Genomic DNA, 27829 nt, shown 5'->3' with positions numbered 1-27829 from the left:
GGACAAGGAGCCATTCTACAAGTCCCTGGGGTGGCTCAGGTATTTCTCCCTGACCTGCCCAGGCAGCTAGCCCCACCTGTGCCCAGCGGTCAAACCTGGGTCAGCCCACACCCCAGGCTTCCAAGGCGCTGTCCCCAACCGTCTGCTGATAGTTCTTTCTCTCCTCCCCAGTGCCTGGGCCTTGGGGGGCAGATTTCAGCGCATTCTCCTGGGGCACCACGTGTATCTGGGCCCTCAGGGGCCAGCACCCCCTCATCCCCGTGCGCCTCCGGACGCCCCTCTGTACTCTCTGCCTCCCTGGAAAGGCTCCGAGGGCGGGCAAACGGGTGCCGGCATCCTAACCGGCCTTGGGAGCTCATTCGCGGTGGCGGCACCTGCTGGCTCCCGGGCTATCCTCCCGGCTGGGCTGGGGACCTCCTGAGACAGGCGGGAACGAGGAGCTGGTGCCAACACGTGGGCGAGAACCGGGTTCAGCGGGGAGCACGGAAGGGAGAGAGGAGAACAGGTGGGCACCCGCAGCTTTCCGAGCACCGGGCGGTCAGGGCGGGTGCTCAGCGGGCGGGGCCTGTGGTCCCCCGGGACGGCCTGAGGCTCCCGCCCACTCCGGCCCCGCCCCACCCCCGGGCGGGGCGGGCAGCGGCCCCGGGTGGCGAGGCTGGCAGCCTCGGCCGCTGGCCGACAGTGTGCCCAGGCGCCCGCCTTCGCTGCAGCTACCGTGCAGCCCCCGGGGCCCTGCCTCGCTATGGCCGCGGCCTCCTCCCCGCCCAGGACTGAGAGGAAGCGCGGGGGCTGGGGCCGCCTGCTGGGCGCCCGGCGGGGCAGCGCGGGCCTGGCCAAGAAGTGCCCCTTCTCCCTGGAGCTGGCAGAGGGCGGCCCGACGGGCGGCACGCTCTATGCTCCCGTCGCGCCTTCGGGCGTCCTGGGGCCAGCGTCCCCCACGACCCCCGCGGTGCCCTCGGCGCCCCCGGTCGTCGCCGACCTCGGCCCGCGGCCGCCAGTGAGCCTCGACCCGCGGGTCTCCATCTACAGCGCGCGCCGCCCGCTGCTCGCGCGCACCCACGTCCAGGGCCGCGTCTACAACTTCCTCGAGCGCCCCACGGGCTGGAAGTGCTTCGTCTACCACTTCGCCGTGTGAGTACCGCAGAGTCGCCCGGGGCACCTGCGGAGGGGCTGGCAGGGAGCGTGGTTGGTCTCTGCCTCCCAGCTGCCGGCCGGACCCCCGCCCTAGCCTTGACCCTGGGCAGCCGCGAGGGGAGGGAGGTGTGAACGGGGAAACAAGTTTGTTTCAGGTCCCATGAAGTTCAGGGACATTGCTGGGCAAGGGGGCACTTCTCAAGGCCCTGCCCTCGGGCGTGGGGAGGGGTGCCCCAGACCAGAAGTTGCTCGCTCCCCCCTGGAGGGCTGTCCAGTGGACATACTCTGGGAAGAGAAGGAGCGCTCACCCTTGGGTGCAGCGAGGGAATGCCCCTGGGTTGGCAGGGAGAAGAGCCTCAGGAGCCCCCAGGAGAGGAGGTCCGGATACTCAGACCTTGGAGGCCCAGGTGGGTCTCAGTCTGGCCGGCAGGTGCACAGGCCTTCCTCCGGGCTGCAGAGTACCCACGGGTCCTCATAAACCTAAGCTCATAAAACCTGGGAGGGTGCAGAGGGGCCGGTTTTCAGGCATCCATCAAAGGAGGCTGTGCTCCCGAGGAAGAGGGCTGGCAGCAGCACCTGGCCCTTGCTGCTCCCAGGTGGTTCCCACTCCTGTGGGCGGGGCGCAGGCTTGGCACTGGATTTCTCAAGGACAGGGGCACAGGAAGTTACCTCCCAGAAGGGTCAGGCTGCTCTCCTTGCTGCCTCCCCTGCCGTCCTGTGGTGCTACTTCCTGGCTGCCCAGCCAGTGGCTTCTTGGTGTCTTGCCAACCTCTGGCCTGTGAGTCTGCTCAGATGTCCCCTCACTGATTGCTGTGGGGCTCCTTTAGGGCTGCCTGGGGTGGCCTTCTGGTGGCCTCCCACAGGTGGAGTGTGCTTAGTTCTGCTGCCTGGGCTGGGCCTGGGAGGTGCCCAGGGACCTGTTCACCCCCACTGTGCTTGTCGCCAGGGCCCCAGGTTGTAGCAGGAGCTGGCTCAGGTAGCTATCCTGCTTGTGAAGAGAAGGGGACTTCCACAGCAGGAAGGGCAGGTCTCAGGGCCTGGGAGCCAGGGCCATGCAGGTCTGGGGGAGGGGGAGGCTCTGCGGAAGCGGTAGCTACAGCATCTGGGGATTTGGGGAACATTTGTGTGCAGTGACCCTAAGGGACCCCACCTGAGTCCAGCCCTGCTGGGAGAATGTTCTAGAAATAGCAGGCTGGTGGGCATGCTGCGTGGGTGGATGGACTGCCTGCCTCCCAGCACTCCCCCACCAGACCCCAAACTACCTGTGATGCTGAGGGTGGGGGGGAGAGTGTGGACCCCAAGCAGATGCTGGAGAAGACCTTCGCTGTTACTCTTGGTCCAGGAGCCCCACCTGCCAAGGCAGGTGCCTCCAGGCAGTCACCGGATGGCACGCCAGGGTGCAGGCCAGGGGTGAGCGTCACCTGTGCTCCAGCTGCAGCGCGGGGCAGAGGAAAAGGGCTCGCCATGCCCCAGAGGAAGTCTCTGCTTACACTGTGCTTTCTTCCTGATTAGGATTGTTCGGCCTCGGAAGTTTGCTCAGCGGAGTCTGCCTTCGCCCAGTCTCCCGGAGGCAGGGCAGCGGCAGCTCCTGTGATGTGGAGGGTGGGGGAAAGGGATGCTCGTGTGAGGTAGCGGAGGGGCAGTGGTCAGCCTTTTCCAGCTGCAGGCCCCTGGTCCTGTGAGAGGTGTGGCTGGCTCTGAGGGGTTGTCATGAACATCCTCCACCATCTTGGGGAAGGGCTGCAGGTGGACCCTGGCTGGGCAGAGCATGTGGCTTGCCTGGGACCCGAGAAGGGGTTCCCTCACCCCCAGAGTCTCCAAGAGGTAGGCGGGGCCCTCGGATTGTCCATTCTGCTTGGGGAAGGCCTGGCCGGGAGCTGGGATCCCGTGGGGGCTGGAGCCTGGCTGCAGCCTCAGGAACCGTGTAGTCAGTGCCCGGCTGGACCCCGGAGTTGCTGTATGAAGTCACAGATGGTTCGGGGACGAGAGCAGGCTCTGTCCTTGGTAAGGCGGACTGGGAAACATGAGGGATTTGGTTTCTGGGCCCAAGGAGGATAGCCTACCCCGGAGGGCTGGGTCCTATGTGGGGAGGGGGGCAAGGTAGGGACTGGAGTCCTGCAGGCCTGGACATGCGTTACCTTGTGCAGCTGGGGAAGCAGGCCCGGACATCCTGTCCCCTCCTTGGGGAACCCCTGCTCCGGCCCAAGGAGAGCAGCCCTTCCTGTGTCCGTTCTGGCCTTCCCTGGCTGGCCAGGGAGCAGGACGCATACCCGGGCACTGCCCTTTGCTTTATTGGGCTTCCTGTCCCCCTTCCCCCCAGTTCTCTTTCATGGCCTTTACATCCCCACTGTGGGGTAACAGGGGCCAGGTGGGCCCAAGCCACCCTTCCAGTGGGCCTTGGCAGGGTCTGGCCGCTGGCCACTTGGAATCCTGGTTGTGACTGAGGGGTTTGTTCCCTGTACCCTAACCCAACCTGGGCTGGCTCGCACTCCTGTCCCCACCCTCCCACATCCCTGCTCTCCCGGGTTCCTGAGAACCTTCTGGTGTCTTTTGGCAGCACCTCACAGCATGTGTTAATCATTGACGGAACTTGCAACTGGGCCTGGTGGTTTATTGGGCTGGTCTGGGTGCTTGGCCAAGAGCAGGAGCCATCTCACTCTGACTGTGGCCCAGAGAAGCCACCCTGCAGACCTGGGAATGGAGCTGGGCAGGTGGAGGGTGGCCAAGTCTCTCTCCCTCTGTCCCCTTCAAACCCTGCCACCTGTTCCTCAGCCCTGGATTCCAGGTAAAACTGATTTCCCTTTGGGGTCTCTCCCTGTGCTGCCTCCTCTAGGGCCCTGGTAGTCCACAGACCCCTCAGCAGACCCCTGCTGCAGAACCAGCCCCATGTTTCTGGAGGCGCTGTTGCCCGAGCACTGAGCGCCTCTGCCTGGCCTGACCACGGTTGGAGGACCACAGGCATCTCTTGTGCCAGGCCTGGGGAGGGACTGGGGGGCAGTCCAGGTAGAGGAAGAACTTGAAGCCCCCTGCAGAAGGGTCTCCCCAGCCTGCACAGAGGCCTGGGGTCAGGAGGATGCCTGGGTGGAGCAGGGCTCCAGGGCTGGAAGCGGGCTGTGTGAAGCTCAGTGGTGGTGGGACCCGCGAGGCCAGGCAAGGTGACTGTGCTCGCCCACAGTGCGGGAGCAGCCACCCACAGACGATGCTTTCAGGTCTAAAGGGGCCCGGTGTCCTGCTGCTGACACAAAGGCCAGGTCCTGAGTTGGCTCTTCTGGTGAAGCACCCTTGCGGGTAGTGGTCAGTCTCCTCAGAGCACAGCAGTCCCTGAATGGCGCTGATTGCAGGCCTGCAGCTCAGGGCGCCCGAGTCGCCTCCCTCGCCAGCTCCTGGGCCAGGGCTGCTGCTGGCCTGCCCTGCCCTTGCTGAGCAGCCAGGCTGCCGAGGGGGCTCGGGGCTCTGGCACCTGCCAGCCGGCTCCCGACCTGGCCCAGGCAGGGCCCCTGCCTCCCCTCCGCCCAGCCTTCTCAGTGGAGAAGGGGACCCAGAGGCGCCCAGGGCCCTGCAGCCCGGACATTCCCAGCCAGCTGTCGACTTCTGCACATTTTCCCATGATCTAATTCCCCGTCGGCCATCAAGAATGTTGGGCTGGAGGACTGGGCCGCAGGTGCCAGAGGTGGGCAAGGGCTGCCAAGGATGGTGGTCTCCAGGGAGGATGTTCCAGGCCCTGAAGGGGCCGTGGGTGTGTGGCCAGTGTGCGAGGATGCTCCGCGCTGCTCCCTCGGAGGTTTGCCGAGGAAGCTTCTGGAAGCGTGTTGCGCCCAGCCTCGGCTTCTGACAGGGTCTGAGGCCCACATGCCGCCACGTGGGCTGCTCAGACTGAGGCCTGAGGTTTGGCTAGGGTGCTGGGGAAGCACTGTGGAGCAGGGGTGCTATGTAGGAGGCTGGCCTGGGCTGGGCCTGTAGAGGAGGGGCCCCACAGGTGCCTTGGAGCCCAAATGTGTGGGGTGACCCTGGCTCCCGGCTCCCGTGATGCTCTGTGCAGGGCCCCTGTGGGCATGGAGGTAAAACGAGCGTCCACACCTTCTCCTGATGGACGCTCGTTCCTCTCCAGTGGCCGCTGAGCATGAGAAAGCCCAGAGCTGGGGCAGGACTGCCCGGTGGACGTCAGCAGCAGGAGATTGTGGCTGCTCTTCTGTCGGCGGAGTGACCACGTGACCTGGGCCTGACTCTCCATGTGCTTCTGAGCACGTGAGAGGCCTCGGCCTCTGTGGTTGTCTGTCTCCTGCTGCCCTGCCCAACCTGGCCCCTTTTCTGTGCTCTGCATGGGTGCTGACCAGGGTAGGGGACCTCTGGGCTCTATTCAAGGGCCTTGGGGAAGGATGGAGGGGCACAGCAATGCTGAAGTCAGGAAGGGGGTCCACTCTCTGCCTAGGTAGGCCCTTGGCCGTGTGTAGCTGGGAACCCAGGGCTCAGAGAGAGCAGGCTACCTGTGCAAGGCCACACTATGTGTGTCCAAGGCTGCCTGGACAGGGCCTTGGACTCAGCAGCCAGGGCCTCCTGCCTCCTCCGAGCCCCTCTTCCACCTTGGGTTGGTGGGGGGTCACATCTACCTTTGGCTGTGTGAGGAAAGGGGGCTGCCTTGTGCTGGAAGGAGAGGAGAGAGAGCCCCCGGGCAAGGGGAAGCTGCTACTGAGTGGGTGGTGGACCGAGACCAGTGCTTTCCTCAGCCATGGCTGGGGATCCACCTCAGTGCCTGACCTGGGGGTGGGGAGGCCACTCCCAGGCACCTTTGACCTGGCTGCTTCCTGTGCCCTGAAGCCCTACTGCCCAGGGCTACTGCCACAGCTCAGCGTGGGGCCACCTCCTGCAAGAGGTGCCCCAGCAGGTAATGCCGTCTTCATTGTCAGTGGCCCTGGCCCTGGCGCCCCGCCCCTCGTCTGCCTGGCTGCCCTGTGGGGTGTTAGCAGATGCCATCTTAGTGTGTCTAGGATCTGAGGGACTGTGTGGGTGGACGGTGCTCCATGCAGGGTCTCCAGGCATCCAGCCCAGGAGCCCAGGTCCTTCCTCACCTTCTCCCAGCTCTGGCTGCCCCTCCACACCCATCGGCTGCCACTGTCACTGCAGCCCCGGGGCTGGGCCTCCTGACACCCACTGTGCGTATCTTTATCCAGTGGCATCCTGAGCTGGGGAAGCAGCAAGCAAGAGCTGCTGGATCCTTCAGGGAGAGTCCTCAGGTCCTACCCGGGTGGGGGCGGCTTCACGTCCTGGCTGGGGGCGGGCAGGTGCGGGATTAGACCTTGGAGTCTGCCCCCACGGCCTGAGCTTTGTTTGGTTCAGGGTGTGGGGGCTGAGCAGACCCATCTGGAGTGGGCCCCTCTACATGGTCCCAGATCAAGGCACGGTCTGCTTGTCTGGCCACCTGCTGGAGGAGGAACCAGTCTACACACAGACACACACACACACACAGACACAGACACACACAGACACAGACACACAGACACACACACAGACACACAGACACAGACACACAGACACACACACAGACACACACACACACAGACACACACACACAGACACAGACACACACACAGACACACATAGACACACACAGACACACACAGACACAGACACACACACAGACACACACACAGACACACAGACACAGACACAGACACACACACAGACACACACACAGACACAGACACACACACAGACATACACACACAGACACACAGACACACACACAGACAGACACACACACAGACACAGACACACACACACAGACACAGACACACAGACACACACACACACAGACACACACATAGACACACACAGACACAGACACACACACACACACACACAGACACACACACGTGCTCTTTTTAATAGACACACAGTAATAATGGGTGTTGATGGGGTCCAGTGTGGCATTTCCATGCTGGGGGCAATGTGTACTGACCAGGTCGGGGTCACTGGCCGGCCCACCACCAGTTCTGTGTGCGGGAGCGTGAAGACCCTCTGTGCCAGCTGTCAGGAAGTGCTCCGTTGCCGCCAGCCAGTTCCTCTGCTGTGCCGTGGCACGTTAGAAGTCAGTCCTCCTGCCCAGCTGCACCCCGAGCCCGTGTGCCTCCTCCCCAGCCACCCTCCCCCACCCTTCTCGGGCTCTGTGACCACCGCCTCACTCGCTGCTTTGGGACCCGTGCTTTAGCTTCTGCGGAAGTGAGCGCGGAGCACTTGTCCCTGTGCCTGGCGCGTGTCACTGTGCTCAGGTTCTCCGGCTCCATGAGATGGCAGGACGCACTCTCTGTGGGTGACCGCTCTTCCCTTGTGCGCACACATCCTCTTTCTTGCCGGTCCATCTGGCTGGGTGCCTCTGTTGGCTCCTCACCTGGGCTGTGGCGGAGGGTGCTGCAGGGGCGTGGGGGAGGGGCAGGTGTCCCGGGACACGCTGATTCGTTCCTTTGGTTGCACGCGCAGGAGCAGGACAGCTGGGTCCCGTGCAGTTTTCCTCGGTGTGCGAGGGTGGGAGGGTACTCCGGGCTGCTCCCAGGACGCTCTCCAGTCGGCATCCCTCCAGCAGTGTGCAGGCCCCCTCTGTCCACATCCTGCCCTGCAGCGTTTACTCTTTTCTGCCTTTTTGATAATGGCCGGTCTAACCAGGAGGGAGGTACCTCCTGTGGTTCTGACCTGCATCTCCCTTGTGAGCCATGGTGAACAGTGTTCCTGTGCTCGCTGCCCTGCACACCCTGATTTGAGCAGTGTCTGGTCACTTTTTAAACCGTGTTATCTTTGCCATTGAGTCTTTGAGTTCCTCATTAGTGCCCTGACGGATGGACGGACGGACAGTGTGTGAACCTTTTCTCCTGTTCTCTGAGTTGCTTCTTGACTCTCTTGACCCCTTGGTAGTACAGATGCTTTTCAGTTTGATGAGATTCCATTTGTCAATTTTTGCTTTTGCTGCTAAAACGATCTTTGCCCAGATGCATGTCTGGAAGCCATTCCCCTGGGTGTCCTTCTAGAAGTTTCCTAGTTGGGGCCTTACCCTGAAGTCTTTGGTCTCCTTTGAAGTGATGCTTGTATGTGGTGACAGATGGGGCCTGCTCTCCTCAGCATGTGGATGTCCCTTTCTGCCACTAACTGAAGAGTCCTCCCGTGTGTATTCTTGCTGCCTTGGTCAGCAATCAGGTGGCCCTAAGCAGTGGATTTGTTTCTGGGTTCTCCGTTCTGTTCCCTTGGTCCATGTCTGTCTTCCTGGCAGTACCACGCTCTTGTGGTGACCGCAGCTCTGTTACGTGTAGTGAAGTGGAGTGTCATTACGTCTCGGCATTTTCTTACTCGGGATTGTTGCTATTCAGAGTCCCTAGTGGTCCCACACAAAGGTTCAGAGTGATCACTCCACTTCCATAGGAACTGTCATTGATACTTGAATGGGAATCATACTGCGTCTTTGGACTTTGGGGAGTACGTACTTTTTAACAATATTATTATGGTCCATGAACATGGGATGCCTTTCCATTTTTCATAGCCTCTTCAATTTCTTTTCAGTTTGTAACTTTCATTATAAAATTATTCACCTCTTTGGAGATTTCCATCAGCATTTGATTTCATTTTTGCTATTGCAAATGGACTGCTTTCTTGATTTCTTTCTCAGCAGTTTTCTGATTGGCATATAAAAAGACTACTCGTTTGCATATGTTCATTTCACACCCTGCAACTTTACTGAATCTGACTATCAGTTCAGCAAGGTTTTTTGTTTGTTTGTTTGTTTGTGGAGCCTTTTTAATTTTTCCTCTGTGTGAAACCACTTCCAGTGCAGCATTGAACTAGGGTGGTGAACGTGGACATCCTCATCTTGTTCCTGATCTTTGAGGGATTGATAATGATTCTAGCTTCCACCTTCAGCACAGTGTTGGCTGTGGGTCTGTCATATATGGCCTTTACGTGTTGAGGCACGTTCTTCTATCCCGGAGTTTTGGAGGGTTTTTTTTTTTATTATTGGTTGTTCAAAACATTACAAAGCTCATGACATATCATCTTTCATACATTTGATTCAAGTGAGTTATGAACTCCCATTTTTACCCCAAATACAAATTGCAGAATCACATCAGTTACACATTCCCATTTTTACATAATGCCATATTAGTGACTGTTGTATTCTGCTGCCTTTCCTATCCCCTACTATCCCCCCTCCCCACCCCTCCCATCTTCCCTCTCTACCTAATCTGTTGTTGTTCAGTTCTCTCCCTTGTTTTCCCCCCCCTTTCCCCTCACAACCTCTTATATGTGATTTTGTATAACGTTGAGGGTCTCCTTCCGTTTCTATGCAATTTCCCCTCTCTCTCCCTTTCCCTCTCACCACTCGCCTCTGTTTAATGTTAATCTTTTCCTCATGCTCTTCCTCCCTGCTCAGTTCTTAGTTGCTCTCCTTAAATCAAAGAAGACATCTGGCATTTGTTTTTTAAGGATTGGCTAGCTTCACTTAGCATAATCTGCTCTAATGCCATCCATTTCCCTGCAAATTCCATGATTTTGTCATTTTTTAGTGCTGCCTAATACTCCATTGTGTATAAATGCCACATTTATTTTAATCCATTCATCTATTGAAGGGCATCTGGGTTGGTTCCACAGTCCAGCTATTGTGAATTGTGCTGCTATGATCATTGATGTGGCATTATCCCTATAGTACGCTCTTTTAATGTCTTCAGGGAATAGTCCGAGAAGGGCGATAGCTGGGTCAAATGGTGGATCCATTCCCATCTTTCCCAGGAATCTCCATACTGCTTTCCAAATTGGCCGCACCAATTTGCAGTCCCACCAGCAATGTACAAGTGTACCCTTTTCCCCACATCCTCGCCAGCACTTATTGTTGTTTGACTTCATAATGGCTGCCAATCTTACTGGAGTGAGATGGTATCTTAGGGTGGTTTTGATTTGCATTTCTCTGACTGCTAGAGATGGTGAGCATTTTTTCATGTACTTGTTGATTGATTGTATGTCCTCCTCTGAGAAGTGTCTGTTCAGGTCCTTGGCCCATTTGTTGATTGGGTTATTTGTTATCTTATTGTTTAATTTTTTGAGTTCTTTGTATATTCTGGAAATTAGGGCTCTATCTGAAGTGTGAGGAGTAAAGATTTGTTCCCAGATTGTTGGCTCCCTATTTACTTCTCTTATTGTTTCTCTTGCTGAGAAAAAACTTTTTAGTTTAAGTAAGTCCCATTTGTTTATTCTTGTTATTAACTCTTGGGCTATGGGCGTCCTATTAAGGAATTTGGAGCCCGACCCCACAATATGTAGATCAGAGCCAAATTTTTCTTCTATCAGGCGCAGAGTCTCTGATTTGATGTCAAGCTCTTTGACCCATTTTGAGTTAACTTTTGTGCATGGCGAGAGAAAGGGGTTCAGCTTCATTTTGTTGCATATGGATTTCCAGTTTTCCCAGCACCATTTGTTGAAGATGCTATCCTTCCTCCATTGCATGCTTTTAGCCCCTTTATCAAATATAAGATAGTTGTAACTTTGTGGATTGATCTCTGTGTCCTCTATTCTGTACCATTGGTCCACCTGCCTGTTTTGGTACCAGTACCACGCTGTTTTTGTTACTATTGCTTTGTAGTACAGTTTGAAATCTGGTATCGCTATACCTCCAGATTCACACTTCCTGCTTAGAATTGCTTTTGCTATTCTGGGTCTTTTGTTTTTCCATATGAATTTCATGATTGCTTTGTCAATTTCTACAAGAAATGCTGTTGGGATTTTGATTGGCATCACATTAAACCTGTAGAGAACTTTGGGTAATGTCGCCATTTTGATAATGTTAGTTCTGCCTATCCATGAACAGGGTACATTTTTCCATCTTCTAAGATCTTCTTCTATCTCTCTCTTTAGGGTTCTGTAGTTTTCATTGTAAAAATCTTTCACCTCTTTTGTTAGGTTGATTCCCAAGTATTTTATTTTTTTTGAGGTTATTGTGAATGGAGTGGTTTTCCTCATTTCCATTTCAGAAGTTTTGTTGCTGGTATACAGGAATGCCTTTGATTTATGCCTGTTGATTTTATATCCTGCCACTTTGCTGAATTCATTTATTAACTCTAGCAGTTTCTTTGTAGACCCTTTTGGATCTGTTAGATATATTATCATATCATCCACAAATAGTGATAATTTAAGTTCTTCTTTTCCTATTTTTATGCCTTTAATTTCTTTTGTCTGTCTAATTGCTCTGGCTAGTATTTCAAGAACTAAATTGAATAGAAGTGGTGAGAGAGGGCATCCCTGTCTAGTTCCAGATTTTAGAGGGAATGCCTTCAGTTTTTCTCCATTCAGAATGATGCTAGCCTGAGGCTTAGCATAGATAGCTTTTACAATGTTGAGGTAAGTTCCTGTTATCCCTAGTTTTTCTAGTGTTTTGAACATAAAGGGATGCTGTACTTTGTCGAATGCTTTTTCTGCATCTATGGAGATGATCATATGGTTCTTATCTTTAAGTCTATTGATGTGGTGAATAGCATTCATTGATTTCTGTATATTGAACCAGCCTTGCATCCCAGGGATGAATCCTACCTGATCATGGTGCACAATTTTTTTGATATGCTTTTGTATTCGATTCGCCAGGATTTTATTGAGATTTTTTGCATCCAAGTTCATTAGAGATATTGGTCTGTGGTTTTCTTTCTTTGAAGTGTTTTTTTTTTTTTTTTTTTACCATGAGTTGTTGAAATCATCAAATGCTTTTCCTGCATCTGTAGAGGTGATCACACGGGTTTTGTCTCTTGTTCTGTTCATGGGTGTGTTTCAGCTGCTGATGAGCGTGTGCTGAGGCGTCCTTGTGTGACTGGAACAAGTCCACTCGATCGTGGTGTGTGATCTCTTTGCTGGGCTATTGGACCAGTTTGTTGGTAATTGGTCGAGAACTTGTGCATCTGGGCTCATCAGGAATTATGGCCTGTAGCTCCTTTTCTGTGGTCTTTGCCTCGTCAGCGGGAGGGGGACCTGGCCTTGTAGGATGGGCTTGGGAGCATTTCTCTTTGTGGGACATTTATTACTGACTCAGTCTTGTGCTCGTCAACGGTGGAGCCGGGTTTTCTGTGTCTGCGTGGCTCAGTGTTTGGTAGGTTCTGTCTGGAGAAATGCACGCTCTGTCCCAGGTGCTCCCCCTTGTTGATGTCTAATTGTCCCTAGTGGTCCCCAGTGACCAGTGACCTGCGTATTCGGTGCTCAGTTGTCATGGTCCACCAGGCATTTATTTGGATCTTCTCTCTCTCTCTCTCTCTCTCTCTCTCTCTCTCTCTCTCTCTCTCTTTTTCTTTTTTTTTTTTGGTTAGTTTGACTAAAATTTTTTCAGTTTTATCTTTTCAAAGAAACCTGACTTTGCTTCATTGATCATATATATACACATATTTTTCGATCTGTTTCATTTTTTCTGCTCTGAGCTTAGTGATCTCTTTCCCTCTACGGTTTCAGATCGAGTCTGTTCTTGGTGTGTGATTTTCTATTTCCTGAGTGGCCACGTCAGGTGGTCTGTTTGAGACCTCTTGGGGGTGGGCACTCGTTGCTGTGAGCTTCCCGTGGTGCTGCTGTGGCCCTGTTCCCTGGATCCTGCTTTCCTTGTCATTCAAGACGATTTAAAGTTTCCATTTGGATTTCTTGACTGACGTCGGTCATTCAGGAGGATGCGTTTGATTGCCATGTGTCTGTTTCTGAAGTTCCTCTTGGTGGATTTCTAGTTTTATTCCTTGTGGTCAGAGAAGATGCTTTTGCTAAGATTTCTGGGTTTTTTTGAAATTTGCTGGGACTTGTTTTGTGGTCTAACACGCGTCTCCCCAGGAGCGCGCTCGCAGTGCTGAGCCTTCTGCGGCTGTTGGCTGAAGCACTCTGTGATGTTGGTTGGCCCCTCTGGTCAATGGCACTGTCCAACTTTCTTTTCCTTCTAGAGGGTCTGTCTGTTGACAAAAGTCAGGTGCCGAGGTCCCCCACAACTACCCTGCTGGACCTGTTTCTGCCTTTGCTTTGTGTAACTGGGGGCTCCTTTCCTCTTGTTGACTGGATTCCTCATCAGTCCTGGTGACTTGCCTCTCTGCAGTTCCACAGTCTGTTCCACCTGCTGCAGGGAGCTGCTCCTCTGGTCCGTTGGTGTGAACCTGGGTCTTCCCGTCCGTGCGTCTTGGCTGGCGCAGGGAGTTCTTGCCGGCAGCTAATGCCTTGGTCTTTTTCTTCTCCTCTTAACCGCTCAACCTGTCTGACTCTCTCAATTGGAAATTTGAACCAATGTGCATGAAAGGCTACTGAGGGCAGCAGAGCCGCGTCTCTGCCATTTGGCTGGTTTTCTGGCCGTTTGTACATCCGTGTGCCCTAATCCCCTGGTGGCCCTCCTTTGTGGCTGGGCAGGTTTCTGTGTTCACAGGTCGATCCTCTTCCCTTTCTCTTCTGCGTACCTACCCCCCGCTGGGTCTGTTCTTTCTGCTCTGGTGCTTTTGCTCCTAGCCTAGTACTCCCCAGGTGCTTCTCGCGGGCCGTCTGGTGCTGATGAGTTCCGTAGCTCCTCGTGGTAAGCCTTTGTTCCTCCATCATGAAGGACACCTCTGCTGGGTGTGGTGTTCTTGGTTGGCAGGTTTTCCTTTCAGGACTGTGAATGTATGGTCCCGCTGTCTCCTGGCCAGTAAAGTGTTGTCCAGAAGCCCGCCTCGGTCGAGGGGAGCCCCTTGTGCGGGACAGCCACCGCTCGCGGTCTGTTGCTGTTTAAGGATTCCTTGTCTTGCCGTTCCATCCGACTGTGAAATGCGTTGGTGACGATCTTTTCTGCTTGGATCTCTTGGGGCCCTTTGAGCTTCTTGGGCCTGGATGTCCGTATCTTTTTCAAGATTCGTGAAGTTTCCAGGAATCATTTTGTTAAATATTTCATTGAATTTCTCTGCGCTTCCTTTCCTCTCCCCGCTGAGATGCGCACAGTGTGCCTGCTGACCCACCCAGGTCCCGACGAGGGATCAAGTCAAGGCTTTGTTCATGCTTTTGATTCATCTTTCTTCTTTGTCTGACTTCTCGTTCAGTCCAAAGACTTGTCTGAAGGCAGGAACTCTTCCTCTGCCCGATGTGTCCGGCTTCAGAGGCTCCGAGCCGGTTTCTTACTTCATTTGTTGAGATCCAGATTCCACTAGGCTCCTTTCCAGATCTCACTCACAGGTCGAGTCCCCCCACCCGCTGCGTCGAGGTGTCTGTATTCTCTGCACCTTAGTAAGTTCCCTCAGAGGCACGATTTTGGCTTGTCAGGCCACCGTGGGTTTCCTGTCCTTTGCGATCTGTTACTAGAGGGTCCTGTCACCTTGGGTCCCCACACTGATATTCATTGATGCCTGTGCATTTGCTGTGGCCTCTAGCAACTTTATGGGTGGCTTTTGTAGTAAAAGGCTGTCTCCCGGCAGCGTGTCCTAGGGTGCTGGTTGGTAAGAAGGCGCTGGTCTGGTCCAGGTGGGTGCTTTAGCATGGAGGCCGGGCAGCTTCTCCAGCTATGGTCAGCTCTCTGGTGTTTTGGGGCCTCTGGCTGGGCTCCAGGGTCTGTGGGGTGCCTACTTGCTGGGAAGCTCCATGAGGCCAGTGTCTCACTGGCACACTGGCATGGTGTGTCCAGCTGTGGGTACGAGCTGCGTGTCTGAAGGTTGCTCGGGGGCAGGAGCCCACTTACGGCCCAGGTGGCTGCGGTACCTTTTACCTGGTAGAAGGGCGTGCTGTCCCTCAGTGTCTGCCCGTGGGCCTAGACACCTGACAGTGCCCGAGAGTGGCACATGGGACTTTACGGGGCCTCCGGGGGACCTGGGTGGGCTGCCTGGGTGCTCCCCAGGCCGCGTGTGGGTTTGTAGGAACTTCTTCCTCTCGGATTGGAGCGGATGGTGCTGGTGAGGTCTCGGGAGCACACCTCTGCTCCCCTCTGGGTTCTGGACTCTCAGTCCTGTTTCTTCTTTCTCTGCTCCGTTCACACAGGGGACCCTGGTCACCTTGCTCATGGGGAACCAAGGCCTGACCCTTTGCTCGGCCACGCCAGAGAGCCCCTCCAGTCTGCACAGAAGCCCTTGGAGCCTTGGTCTTAAGCACGGCGAGGCCTGAGACATTGGCACCCTGGCTCCAGCCTGGGCCTGGCCCTGTCTGCACCTGTGGAGGCCACCCCTTGCCACCTGTGAGGGCCTCCCTAGCACTTTCGTCTTGGCAGCGGGCAGAATCCCACAGCTCTGCTGCACAGGGCTTGGACCGCCCCTGCGCGTCTCCCCAGGGTGGACGCTTTCTCTGCTCCCTCCCTAGAGCTGTGCTCCTGGGAAGACACAAGTCCACCCAGAACCACTCTCCTGAGCACGTCCCCTAGACCTGCTCCATACAGGGATCTGGAGAGAGTCGCAAAGCAGGAGCCCAAGGAGCCAGCTGGACAGGGACCCGACATGCCCCACTTCCTTGTGGCCCCAGAGCACCCCTCCTTCTGGATACCACCCAGCGGCACTGGGACCCCCCCTCCACCCAGGGGCAGGGGCCGCCTCGTGCTCCTTGACCGACTGCAGTCTCTGCAGCTCCAGAGCCCCCCTGAGCGGACGGGCGCCCCTTCCCAGCAGTTCTGTCTGGAGGTGCGCTGCCTGGGGGGAGTTTCCAGGGGGCCAGGGGAGCCCCAGGCTGGATCTGAGCACCTTCAGGAAGCTGGTGCTTAGAGCATTTGATTGGCAGGTTGCGGGCGGGGGTCCCATTCCTGGTTCCTCCAGCTGTTCTCAAGTCACATCCGTGCTCCTGGCTGTGATGGCTCAAAATATGATAGACCACGAAACCCTGGTCATTAGAACATGTGGCACTGGGGGGCCCAGTGCGGCTGGTGGTGCTGGCATGTGGTCAGGCATAAGCCCATGGAATCGCACAGGAAGCTCTCGCTGCCTCAGCGATGGGCACGTGAGAAAGGTCAGATGGGGCCCACTTGTCACACTGAAGTAAATTCCAGGTGGGTCAGAAAAGAGTACCAGAAGGAGACCCAATCTCCTCTCCGGAGGACAGGCAGCTTTCCTGTGGTGCCCAGGCCAGATGCACACGTTGAAGGTGAACTTGCCTGGGGGAGGGGGGTGCGAGGGTCACCTCCTGCAGAGCAGCTGGCAGACAGCCCGGGAATATGCCATGGGGTCAGGGGTCAGCTCTCCAGTGTAGAAAGAGTTTCTGAAAACAAAGAAAACCAGCAACCTCCAGCAGAGAGCCAGGGCCACAAACACCATTCACAGCATGGACCACCCTCCTCAGGAGGGCAAGTGCTGACTTCACTTGGAGAAACCCAGGAAGGCTTCCCCTGGGTCCTGCCAGATGGCAGAAATCCAGCTGCTGCTAGGCATGCAAGATGGTGAACTCTGCAGGAGGGGATGCGACAACATCTGGCAGAATCCTGTATGCATCTGCCTCTGACTTGGCAAACCCCACTCACTCCCTAGAACCTGCCTTAAAGGTGCTGCCTGTTTGTGAATGACTGGGAGAACCTCAGTGCCCATCGTGGGAAGGTGCTCGGATTAGCCCTGAGTGCAGCACCCTGAAGCCGCCAGAACATGCGAGGTGGCTGTGCTGCTGTGCAGGGGTTACCAGGATATTTTTAAATGGAAAAAGAAGCACAGTGGATTAAAGTATAATGGCTACTCTTCATCTAATAAGGGAGAGGATGCAAATCTATCCACCCAAAAACAAGAGCAATGGAAGGAGAACCCAGAGCTCGATAAGTTCCCTCCAAGAGCCGGAGGGGCCGCGCACCATGGCGCACACCTGTAATCTCAGCGACTCAGGAGGCCGAGGCAGGAGGATCGGAAGGTCAAAGCCAACCTAGCAATTAGTGAGGCCCTAAGAAACTTAGGGAGACCCTGACTCACAATAAAAAGAGGTGGGGATGGCTCAGTGGTTAAGTACTCCTTGACTCACAGATGGAGTAGAGCTTGTTGTAAAAGCGGCTACATGGGAGTCTAGGGTCACGGCAGTGAGGAATAGCAGGTGTCCTGAGAGCTGAGGTGGTTGCTGGGAGGTAGAGACGGGTGTCAGCGAGAGGAGGCTGAGCAGACCTGCAGCCCTGTGCGGGGTGAGAAGGTCAGTGTGCAGGGATGACCCCAGGGTCTTGCATTCCCGACGCAAGTGTTCTACCCCTCAGCTACACCCACAGCCTGTAGTAATGTGTTTTAAAATATGTCTCCGGGAGAAACCTGGAAAAGAGGATCATCCAGTTTCTCTGAGCTGCCCAGCCCTAGCAGGGTGGCCTTGAAGTGCCCTTCTGTCCTGAGAGGGTCCAGGGCCCACAGGGCAGTGGCTGAGCCCGGGGCTGCAGCACTTGTACAGGCTGAGCTGGGAGCGTCCCGTCACTGCCAAGGTGGGGGAGGGATCAATGCGTGCTGGAGCCATGGCCCAGGGACCTGGATCTGAAGCCACGCACCTAAGTGTGACTTCATTGGAAATACTGGGGCCAAAGGAACATGTTCAGTGGCACATGGGGGTGATATCTGCAGAGGTCCAGTTGTGAGACCCCCCACAGGAGAGAAGATGTGAGTTCTCCACTCAGCAGGTGGCCAAGACATAAAGAGGGGACGGGCGGAAGGAGGGCAGAGACTGAGAGTCTGGAGTGATGGACACCAGCCCTGACATCCCACCTTCCAGTTACACCTCGACATCCCCGGATTCAACGTGGTACCCACCAGCCACGACGCTGCACCCGCCAGCTGTGACTTGATATCCACCAATCGCTACACGACCTTTCTTCACTCTGATAACAAATCGCAAAACAAAACAACAACAAACAACATCATCATTTTGAGTCACTCTGTTAATTAACTGCTTAATAATTATTTAGTAGTTGATCCCATGACCTTTTTGCACTGAGTGTCCCTAGTCGGAGTACGTGCTCTCTCCCAGCCAGGAGGGCCTGGGGCTGCTGAGGTCCTTCTGAGAAGGGTCTCTCCCTCCCTGGATCAGGGGCTCTCGGAGGGCCTTGGAGAGGACAGAGGGGGCTTGTGCCCAGCACTCAACTCACTGCTGGCCTTGTAACCTAGAGAGGAGCGCCGGGCTGCCCTGGGGGACGGCGGTGGGGACACCACAGCCTCTGATATGTGCACCCGTGGTGCTGGGGTGTAGTGCACAGGGGCTGTGCTGCCCAAAGCTGGCCTCGGCATAGAGGACGCGTGTGACATTGTCCCTGACTTCGAGCTGAGCGGTGGCAGTCAGGGTTCCAGGAGGAGCCTGCTGGGGAGCAAGCTAGGTGCTAAGGGAAGGCATGCCCACAGCACCCTGGGGAGGCAGCCGGAGGGGGCCGGCTGACAGACCAGGAGGACGCTGGTGGGGGAGGAAGTTGGGATGGGGCAGGTGAGGTGGAGGGGTCGGCAGGTAGGCCCTCTCTGAGGCCCGCTGGTGATATGGTCACACTCGTGTCTTGGAAAGGGCACCTGCCTCAAACTGGGACTGTTCAGGTGTCCAGAATGGCCCTTGGGAGATACCCGGACCCAGGAACCTACCTTACACACACCCTGAAGCCGTGGAAAGGGCTCCTGGCAGGCGGTGCTGGTCCCTGCCCCAGCAGTCCCCCTTGGGCTCCCTTTGTGGCTGGGCTCCTCCCGCCTGGGAGCCCAGAGACCTCCACTTGGAGAGTAGGAGAGACCCCCTCCCACCCCCTTTCTCCTGGCAGACGTCTCTCACTGCGGGGCCTGGAGGGAGCAGGTAATGAGTCTTTGACTGGCTTTTGTTCCTTTGTGTGTGTATGGGTGGCGGGGGTCACTCCCTGTCCCCAGAGGTCAGGCTGAAGCCTGTGGTGCCCTGCTGTCCTCAGGAAAGTCCGGCCCAGGTACAGGTGAGCTTGGTGCTCCAGTGAGAGGTGGAGGGCCGCCAGGGGAGCTTTCTGACCACGTGGCAGTGTAAACCTAGACCCCCTGGAGGCCACCTGGGTCCCTCCTGCCTCTGGGCCCTCCACCATGTGGCAGAGGGTGTGGCTTCTGATGTTTGCCCAGCGGTGACTGATGGGAAGCCTCCAGAACAGGAGGCTGAAAGCCCCTGTCCTTCCCAGGGTGCGGCCGAGGGGGCTGGACCTGTGGTTGGGGCGGAGGACCGGTTCAGCAAGGAGCAGTGAGCCCGAAGGCCAGAAGAGGCCAGTGGCCTGTGTGAAGCCACACAGCATTCGCCAACAAGCCCAGTTTGGTAGCTGGCACAAATGGCCTCTGTCCTTCCTTTGAGCCTGGAGCCCCACCCTGCTGTGGTCCTCCAGGGGAGGGCTGTGACCACTGAGCTCCCAGGCAGGCCGTCCCCTGGGGCATGTCTGAGTCCCATCTTCCAGGGGCCCATGCCCATCAGAGGTCTGAGAGAGGCAAGAGGTCCCAAATCTCCACAGCCAGTGGACCCCAGCACCAGCATGTCCCTGGAGTGACCTTGTCCCCCTGGGAAGGGTGGCCACAGGGTGGACTGATATAGTGTCCGCCTCCCTGGGTATCTGGGGGGCTGTGGTCAGGGGCTGCCTGTTAGAGGGCACTCTACCCCCCAGTGGCATTGCTGCAGGTGCTGGGCTTGCGGGTGGTGCTCAGGAACCTGGGGCCAGTGTCCATCTTGCCTCTGCTGAGTCAAGGCATGAACTGGTAGGCCAGCCAGCTGAGGGTGGTGGCCCAAGGTGGTTGTGGCACTGTCCGAGTCAGCTCACCGGTGTGTGTGCAGCCTGTGTGGTCCCCTTGTCTGTCTGGGGCTGTCCTCGCACAGGTGGGCAGGGCTTGAACTGGACTCTGTCTCAGGGTGCTGACGGCCGCGTGGGATCAGGCTCCACATAGCCCCCTACTGGGCCCCGCCCTCAAGGACCGCCGTCCCTTGCCAGACGCCTGCCATCTCTCTAGTCTCAGGGCATTTTAAGTGGACCCGTGGGCTGCCCAGCTCCTAGCCAGTGTCCAGGCTGTTTTCCTGTGCTCCTGGAACAGTCTCTGGAGCATGGTGGAGCGGCTGCACTGAGCTGGCCAGGTGCCCTGGGGGCCGGGGACACAGGTCCCTCTCATGACTGTCCCATGGCTTCTGTGGCATGGAGTGTGAGAGCCACAGCGGAGGCCACATCTCATGGACACTCGCGCATCTGGGCAGTGTGGGCCAGATTGCAGCTGTTCGTGTTTGTGTGACCCCCTGCCCCCAAGGCCAAGCCTCTTGGCCTCAGGAACATGGGAATGTGGGAGGGATTGTGTACCCCCGTGTGACTGCAGAACTCAGGAGGTCCCTGGACAATGGCGACATGTGTGGGGAGAGGGAGGGGTGGATGGGTGACCAGGTGGTGAACAGGAGGACAGGTGGATGAATGGGTGGTAGGTGGAGAGACGATGAGTAGGACAGGGGAGGGAGGGCTGGAGGGAGAGGTGGGGGCAGACAGACATGACTAGGCGGGTAATGGAGAGAGAAATGTGTGGATGGAGGGATGGTGAGTGGGTGGATGGATGGTGAGTGGGTGGACGGAATCGGTGGACAGATGGGTGGATGGGTTTGTTGGAGGGTGCAGAGGGAGGGGGGGAATGATGGAAAAAGATGGTGGTTTTAAGCTCACTACAGCATGTGCTGGGCACATTGGCCAGACACCTGCTGTCCCGAGGGAGACTCTGAAAGTCTAGGTGGGTGGCCTTGGCCAGCCTTGCCTGCGTGGACAGGTGAATTATGCTCCGCTGGCCGTGCTGTCGGGCATGTGTTCCTGTGGAGGCTGGGCAGGCAGGAGGGCCGACTCTCCACACTGGATAGAGGTCTGGTTTAGTTGAGTCTTTGGGGGACACCTAAGTGGCTGAGGAGAGGGGCCTGGATTCTGGGTCTGGGTGGGTCGCTGTGGAGTCCCTGTGAAGCAGAGGGCTGACTCGGGTGTGGGTGTGGAGGCCAGACTTCGGGATCAGGTCTTTAGGAGCCTCTCTGACTCGCCTCTTCCCTGGCCCTGAGCCTGGCCCTGGCGGGTCTCCTGGTGAAACCCCTGGTTTCTGGAACTCACAAGGTTTTCCTGTTGTGCGCGAGCTGTGAGCAGCACCGGCTCTCTTGCCCTGATCTGGACAGCTGTGACCACAGCCGAATGACATCCGCTAAGACCTTCTGCCCATGACTAGGCGGCAGCCTCCGGGGTGGGGCGGTGCTCACAGGTGACCTCACCTGGGAATCCAGCAGTGTGGGAGGCCGGGCCTGAGGGTGAGGGGCCAGCAGGGCCACGGGGTGGGAGGGTGTTGCTGGCAAGAACAGCAAACTCAGACTTGGAGGTGGGGAGGGACTGGCAGGTGAGAGGAGCAGGTCAGCCCACAGAGAGGCGGGGACAGAGCCGTGTCCCGTGGTGGGGCCTGGCACCCGCGTTTTTTCCCAGTGGGCTGAAAGGCCATGAAGGGTCCTGGTGGGTGAGGGCCACAGCCCGGTTTGAGCCTCGTGAGCTGTGGGCCAGTGACCACCGGAGGACCAGGGCAGTAGGGCTGATGAAGGGGCCAGGACAGGGAAACGGGGGACTCCGGGGGCCCTGGTGTGTGTTTGGTTGAGGAGTGGGGAATGTCCCATTGCTCGGGCTCGTCTCTCCTCTCAGTGTGACCTTGGGTGGCCTGTGGCCCTTCCTGTGCCCTGCTGTACTTAATCCCCACCTCGTTTGGCCGGGAGGTCCAGAGGAGACAGGAGCACAAAAGGCCTTCAGAAGTCCCTGCCAGCCTGCGAGGGGAGGTGGTTTCTGCTGAGGATGAATCTGTTCCTTCCGTCCCTGGATCAGGGACGGTCAAGGTCCCTGCCGCAGCTCTGTGGAGGTGCACCCCTCCCGGGCCAGCTGGAATGTTCTGGCTGTCCTTGGCCCAGGGGCATGGGCGGGGCTGGGGGCTCGGTGGCTGGGCTGGCCTCAGTTCCCAGGGCAGGCCTCACCTCCCCAATTCTTATCAAGTCCTCTCTGGCCGGCTGCCCGCCACCTCAAAGTCAGGCCGCCCTGGAGGGCAGACTCGGGCCCGGCTAACCTTCTCAGGGGTCAGGGTGGGGTGGCTGTCTGTGTGCTGTGTGAGCCGGGCAGTGCTGGGCTGGGTGCACTGCTAGCCCGGGCTGAGACCCCGAGACCCCAGGTTTGTACCCAGAGTGCTTCTGGAGGGGTTCAGCCTGAGGCTGGCGGCCTTGCCCCATGCCGTGCCCAAAGACTGCAGGGGTCCTCATGGGAGTTGCAGACACCCCCACATGGGCCATCTGCCCTGGAATTGCTGGGCAGGGCAGAGGGAACGGCTTCCCCGGGAGGGAGCGGCCCCCAGGGGATCTCGATGCAGTCGTGTTTGGTGGGACTCGCTGAGGGCTCAGGATGACGGGGCCCGACCCACAGGGTGGCACCGTGGAAACCAGACGTCGCCAGCAGAGGTGGATGGGACCAGGGCAGGGCGGGGTCAGGACATGTGTGGGACACTTGGGGACAGGTGGAATCAGGGCCTGACTGACGCTGGAAGGTGCTGTCACTTGGCAGAGGGTAGGCTGTGAATGCAGGCGGGTGCTCGCCCAGGGCCAAGAGACTTGGGCTTCAGCATGCAGAGGTCCAGAAAGAGGAGTCCAGGGGCTCCCTGTGGTCACCCCTGGGTGTATGGCTTAGGGCTTCAGTTTTTGAACTTTGCTTAGAAAATTTTCTGGTTTTAAAAGTATTGTTTTGTTTTAGATAACAACAGGTCATTTTAGTGAAAACAGGCGTCGGGAAGTGTGGGGAGTTCTGGCCCCTGCCGTCTTCTCGGGGGTCTTTAAAGACCTCTAGGGAGGGGAGGTGGGGTTTGAGGCTGGAGGGAAGAGGGCCCATGGGCTCCTGGCCCTGGGCGCCATCTCCATATTGGGCCTCAGTCCTGAGTCCTGTCCTTGGGGTGCCTGGGGGTGGGACCACGGTGTGGTGGACCCCAGCTTTTCTCTAGGGGCCAGGGCTGCCCCGTCCAAGTTGAGACCCCAGGAGCCCAGAGTGGCTGCCAGCCCCACTGGTCCTGGTGTGGTCTGGGTGACCTCCAGGCTCTTGCGCCCTGTGGTTCAATGGGCAGGGCCGTCCTGGCATATGGGGGGAGGCGTCCCCTGAGGCCCTTGGGGATGAGGCTTGGAGCTGGAGGCCAGGCACTGTCCAGGGGTTGAGCCAGAGGTGAGAGTCTGTGGGGCCTCCAGGAGGCACTTCTTGCCTCTGTCTGGAGGGGCAGGTGGACTTTCCTCACCCGGCGGGAGGAAAGAGGAGAGCGGGTCCGGATCCCAGCACAGGGCCCCAACTGCGGCTGTGGCTCCAGTCCGAGCAGAAAGCCTGGGGCCTGCTCTCCCGTCGGGGGAGGCCCTGGGCCCTCTTGCAGCCAGTGGGCTGCCCTTCATCCGACCACATGGCCAGGCCAGCCGAGGGTCTGGGTGGTAGGAAGCCACAGCTGCCCCAGGGCTGAGACCCCTCCTGGCCCCAGATGGGCTTGAGGCCCCAAGCAGGACAGACACTTGCCCAGGGTCACACGGCCAGTGTTGGGCCCCATTAGGTGGCTATCCAGCACTGCTTGAGCTGCTCTGTGCAGCTCCCACCCTGTGTCCCTGCTCACGGGGCCCATCTACACTGGAGGCGTTGGACGATTGCCTGCCGGTGTGGGGGCTGCAGCCCAGGGTGCCTGTCAGGGACCAGAGCAGGCTCTGTCCACAGGCCCAGGGAGGGCTGGATGTGGGGGGTCCAGCTGGGGGTGACTTCAAGGTGGCTGGACCTGAGCTGGCTCTCTGGCAAGTCACAGGTGGAGCGCTCTGGGAATGGGTGTGGCTCGCGTGGGTCAGCGAAGATGGGGTGCAGTGCCTGCCTTCCCCACCCCGAGTTCCTGCAGAGGAGACCCTGGTGGCCTCCGGCGTACCTGGGACAGAAACCTTGTGTTCTGTGCAGGTCTGCGGGGCAGCCTGGGGCCAGCGTGCACCACATGGTCCTGGGAACAGGAAGTCGTCCCTGGACTGGCAGCCAGTGGGTAGGAACTGGGCTTCACCAGGTGGTTCTGGGTTTGGATGGTTCCTGGGAGTAACTGCTTGTAACCTGACCAGTCCCCCCCTTCCCGAGCTCCTGGGCTGACTCAGTTGGGTCCTTCCTAGGTGTGGGTGAAGGGGGGCTGGGCCTGAGGGCAGCTGGCAGGGATCTGCCTGCCCAGAGTTGGCCCCAGGTGACTCTGGAATGTGCTCGAGTCCCCTTGAGCCTCTGCCCAGGACCTGTTGCCCACACAGTGGAGCAGCAACCTTTGTTGAGGGAAAGCCCGGCAGGCAGTGGCTTGGCTGCCTCACCTTATAGCCGAGGAAACAGGCCTGGGGCGGACAGGGCCTCCAAAGCAGTGGGTGGTGCTGGGCCAGCTCCTGTGTGGATGGGTGTCTGTGGGGGGCGGGGCTCCCTCCCCAGGCCAGCCCGTGTCCCCTTTTGCAGGATGAGGAGTGAGCCTGAGGGAGCAGGGCACTGGGGTCCTCAGTGGGGCCAGGACCGGCCAGCATCACAGTTGTAACCTGCTTCCCGCTCGTTCTAGCTCATTCGGATGGGACCGGGGTGGCGTGGTGGACCTCTGCCCAGCGCCGGAGGTCCAGCTCACCCAGAGACAGCTGGCCAGAGGCCTCTGGGGAGCTGGCTGCTATCAGACTCCTGCCATGGCTGGGCTGTCGGAATGCCGGCCGGGGTTGTCCGGGGGCCTCCTGCCAGGTGGGCAGAGGGAACAGGCTGGCTGCTCTGGTGGCTCCTCGGCCTCTCTAGGCCCCGTCCCTGAGTCTGAAAGCCCAGCTCATGCAGTTAGTTCCAGAGCAGGTCTCCTCCCCACTGCGCGTGTCACTGGGATCTGATCACTGTCGTGGGGCCCCTGGGCACAGTGCTGACCTCTCTCACCAACAGCAGTGCACCCCTCCCACTGATGACAATGAAGGGTCCCCCGATGTTACCCAGTGTCCCCTGGGGATGGGGTGGTCCAGGTGAGCCTCTGCTTATAGAGTCACCATCAGGAAGGTTTAAAAGAGAACGCAGAGCAGGCCGTGGGAATATGGGGCAGGTGGACACTGTGGGTTGGCACAGGCTGTCCCTATGAACAGTAAAGCTGGGTACAGCGGGAGCTGCCGTGGACAGGGGGTGATGATTGATTAAAGGACTGGGCACAGGTGCCCATAGACTAGTCGGCCTGTCCCCCTATCCGTGTGTCTCCCTGGGGCTTGTGCTGTGCCATGGACTCTGTGTGGCTCCCCGTGGTCAGTACTGGGGTCAGCATCAATGCTTCAAAGATCTGAAGTGCTTTTCAAAGAGCGGAGATGGGGAGAGGGGGAGATGGGGGCTGTCTGGTGCTATTGCCGCTTGATGACCACCCACATGGCCTGTTGGCCCCAAAGTCTAGCTCGAGGTTCAGGGGCATCCTGCTCAGACGCTGGGGCTTTTCTCTTTGAACTCCTGGTGGTTGGCTGATTGGGGTGCAGGTTGTAGGGTCACACTTGGCCCCTGAGTAGCCTGGGCCTGGCCTGGACATGGCACTGCCTAGCCTCTGAGCGGCCCTGGGCCTGGCCTTGGTCCTGGCCCTGCCCTGGGCCAGCCCCTTTGGCTGCTGGTGCTCAGGGTCTCCAGTTGGTGATTTAGGGTCCAGCTCCATTGAGTCTTGCCCCTCAGGCCTGCCTGCTACCCACTGTGGGCCAGCCTCTGCCCCTGGGAGGTCCCTGTAGACAGCTGCCCATGTTAGATCAGCCCTCTGTGGGCTGGCCTCTGCTGAGGCCTGTATAACTCCAGCCAGCCTGGACACCGTGGCCCACCTGCCCCTCTGCCACAGCCTGTGGGGTAGCCTCCTCCCCAAGCCTGCTGAGCTGGGTCCACAGGGCCACGTGCCTGCCCCCTCCTGTGGGTCAGAGGAGAGGGGCCTGGTCTCTGCTTCCCTGCGGGGTTGTCCACCTCTCACTCCCAGCATGCAGTGCACCTGGCACTGGTCATATAGTGAGCAAGGCCTGGTCATGGCCCAGGGCCATCCTGGACGGTTTGGGGACACCAGGGTTTATGGCACCCAGAGGCTGTAGGAGCCATGAGAGGGGCTTACAAGGAGAAGTGGATGTAATGAGGCCACGAGAGCGGGGCAGGAGATGACCTGGAGGCGAGGGGCCCCACCTTGGCTGAGAGCTGGGCAGGGCTGGTCAACAGGTTTCGGGTCGGGGGTTTCCCCAGGTAGAGAGCAATGTGCCTCTGCAGGGCCGGCAGCCAGCAGTGACATGTCTGGGCTTAGCCCCCAATGCCCAAGGCTTGTGAGGGTGGACTGAGCTTGTGGCTCACTGGTGTCGAGCAGGAGGCCAGTGTCCAGGAGGAGGCCACACTCCTCGCCTCACTGGGGCCCCTGGGGTAGGAGGCTGCCCCCTCACTGAGTAGCTGGTGATGTGGACGGTGTCTGGCTCTGTGGCCTGCCCAGGCTTTTGCAGGGGCTGGGTGTGGCCAGGAAGGTCAGCTGAGAAGCCACAGGAAGGCAGATATGGCCTTCGGAAGTAGCCTTGTGTTTGTGCCAAGAACCATGGTCTTGGGAACCACCTAGGGTGAGGAGATGGCAGTGGGGTACTACTGGGGAGAGCTGGGGTCCCGGGAAGGCTGGCCTCGGCTGCTTCTGTTGCTGTGATCCACCCCTTCCACTGGTGCTTGAGGCCAGTGGGCACACAGCTGGAATAGTACTTCCAGTAGTGGGGGCTGGGGGACCCCCTTGGCCTCTCTGCAGACTCTGGCACAGGTGCAGTTTGGGGTGGGGAGAGGCTGGGCAGGGCTGGGCAGGGCTGGGTGGCATGGACCCCCTGTCTTGGGGCTGACTGGCCTCCCCACCAGGAGCCTGGGAAGGGGAGGCTGCTGGGCTGGCTGCAGGGGCCCGACCCCCTGTCCCTTATGGGTGCAGGCCCCGCGCTCTTGTCTTCTCCCTGCCGTCGGTGTCTTTTTGATAACAGCTCTTCTTCTGGAGGCAGGGATCTCTCTCTGCGGTTCTGATCTGAATTTCCCTGACGATCAGTGGTGCTGGGCCTTTGGGCAACCTGTTGGCCCTTGGTGGGTCTTTTGAGGAGTCTGTTTTGGAGCTGGGCGGCCTCTCTTCCCTGCTGAGGGCTCCTCACGCGTTCTGGAGGTGCGGTCAGCTCTTGTCAGTTTGCACATCTTCTCTGCCCGGTGGTCTCTTCACAGATGAGTGTCCCTCACTGGGCAGAGGATTTTAGTTTGGTACAATTCCATGTGTCAAGTTTTGCTCTTGCCTCCTTTGCTTTGGGGTCTGGCCTCAAAACATCCTTGTCCATTCCCGTGTCCCAAAGCTGTCCCGTTTTGTCCCAGTAGTTTGGGGTCTTCCTTTTGTCTTTGATCCATTTTGAGTTGCTTTTGAGGCTGGATAGAGACGGGGTCTGGCTTCATTCTTCTGCATGTGGATATCCAGTTTTCCCAGCAGCATCCACGGTTTGTGGAAGACCTCCTTCCTCTGATGTATGTTCTTAGAATCCTTATTAAAAACCGTGGGCTTAGCGCGTGCATTTACTTCTGCCCTCCCCTTGGTCTAAATCTGTTTTTTTTTTTTTTATTTTAATGCTGACGTCAGGCTGTTTTGATTTCTACGTCCTTGTAGTATATTTTGAAGTGGGCTATCATAATGCCTTCTCTTAGCTCTTTCAGCTCAAATTTGATTTTGCTGATTTTTTTGTAGTTTCATACAAATTTTAGGAGTTTTTAAAAAATTTTGTGAAGAACGCAACGTCATGGATATTTTAACAGGGATTGCATTGAATCTGAATATTGCTTTGGGTAATATGA

General features: G+C 57.7%; 1 protein-coding gene across 3 annotated transcripts in view; it reads left to right on the top strand.

Moving 5' to 3' along the window:
- Positions 1-742: 742 nt before the first annotated feature.
- Kcnq1 (potassium voltage-gated channel subfamily Q member 1) overlaps positions 743-27829 on the top strand; it is a 292310-nt gene continuing 265223 nt past the window's right edge. For all 3 annotated transcript variants that reach the window (XM_076844874.2, XM_076844873.2, XM_076844872.2), the window contains exon 1: positions 743-1131. In XM_076844874.2, the coding sequence (XP_076700989.2) occupies positions 743-1131 (389 nt within the window). The remainder of the gene's footprint in view (positions 1132-27829) is intronic.

Source organism: Callospermophilus lateralis, chromosome 2 (assembly GCF_048772815.1).
Source record: "Callospermophilus lateralis isolate mCalLat2 chromosome 2, mCalLat2.hap1, whole genome shotgun sequence".
Classification (NCBI taxonomy): Eukaryota; Metazoa; Chordata; class Mammalia; order Rodentia; family Sciuridae; genus Callospermophilus; species Callospermophilus lateralis.
Note: the sequence above shows the minus strand (reverse complement) of the source record. Positions and strands in the feature narration are given on the sequence as shown.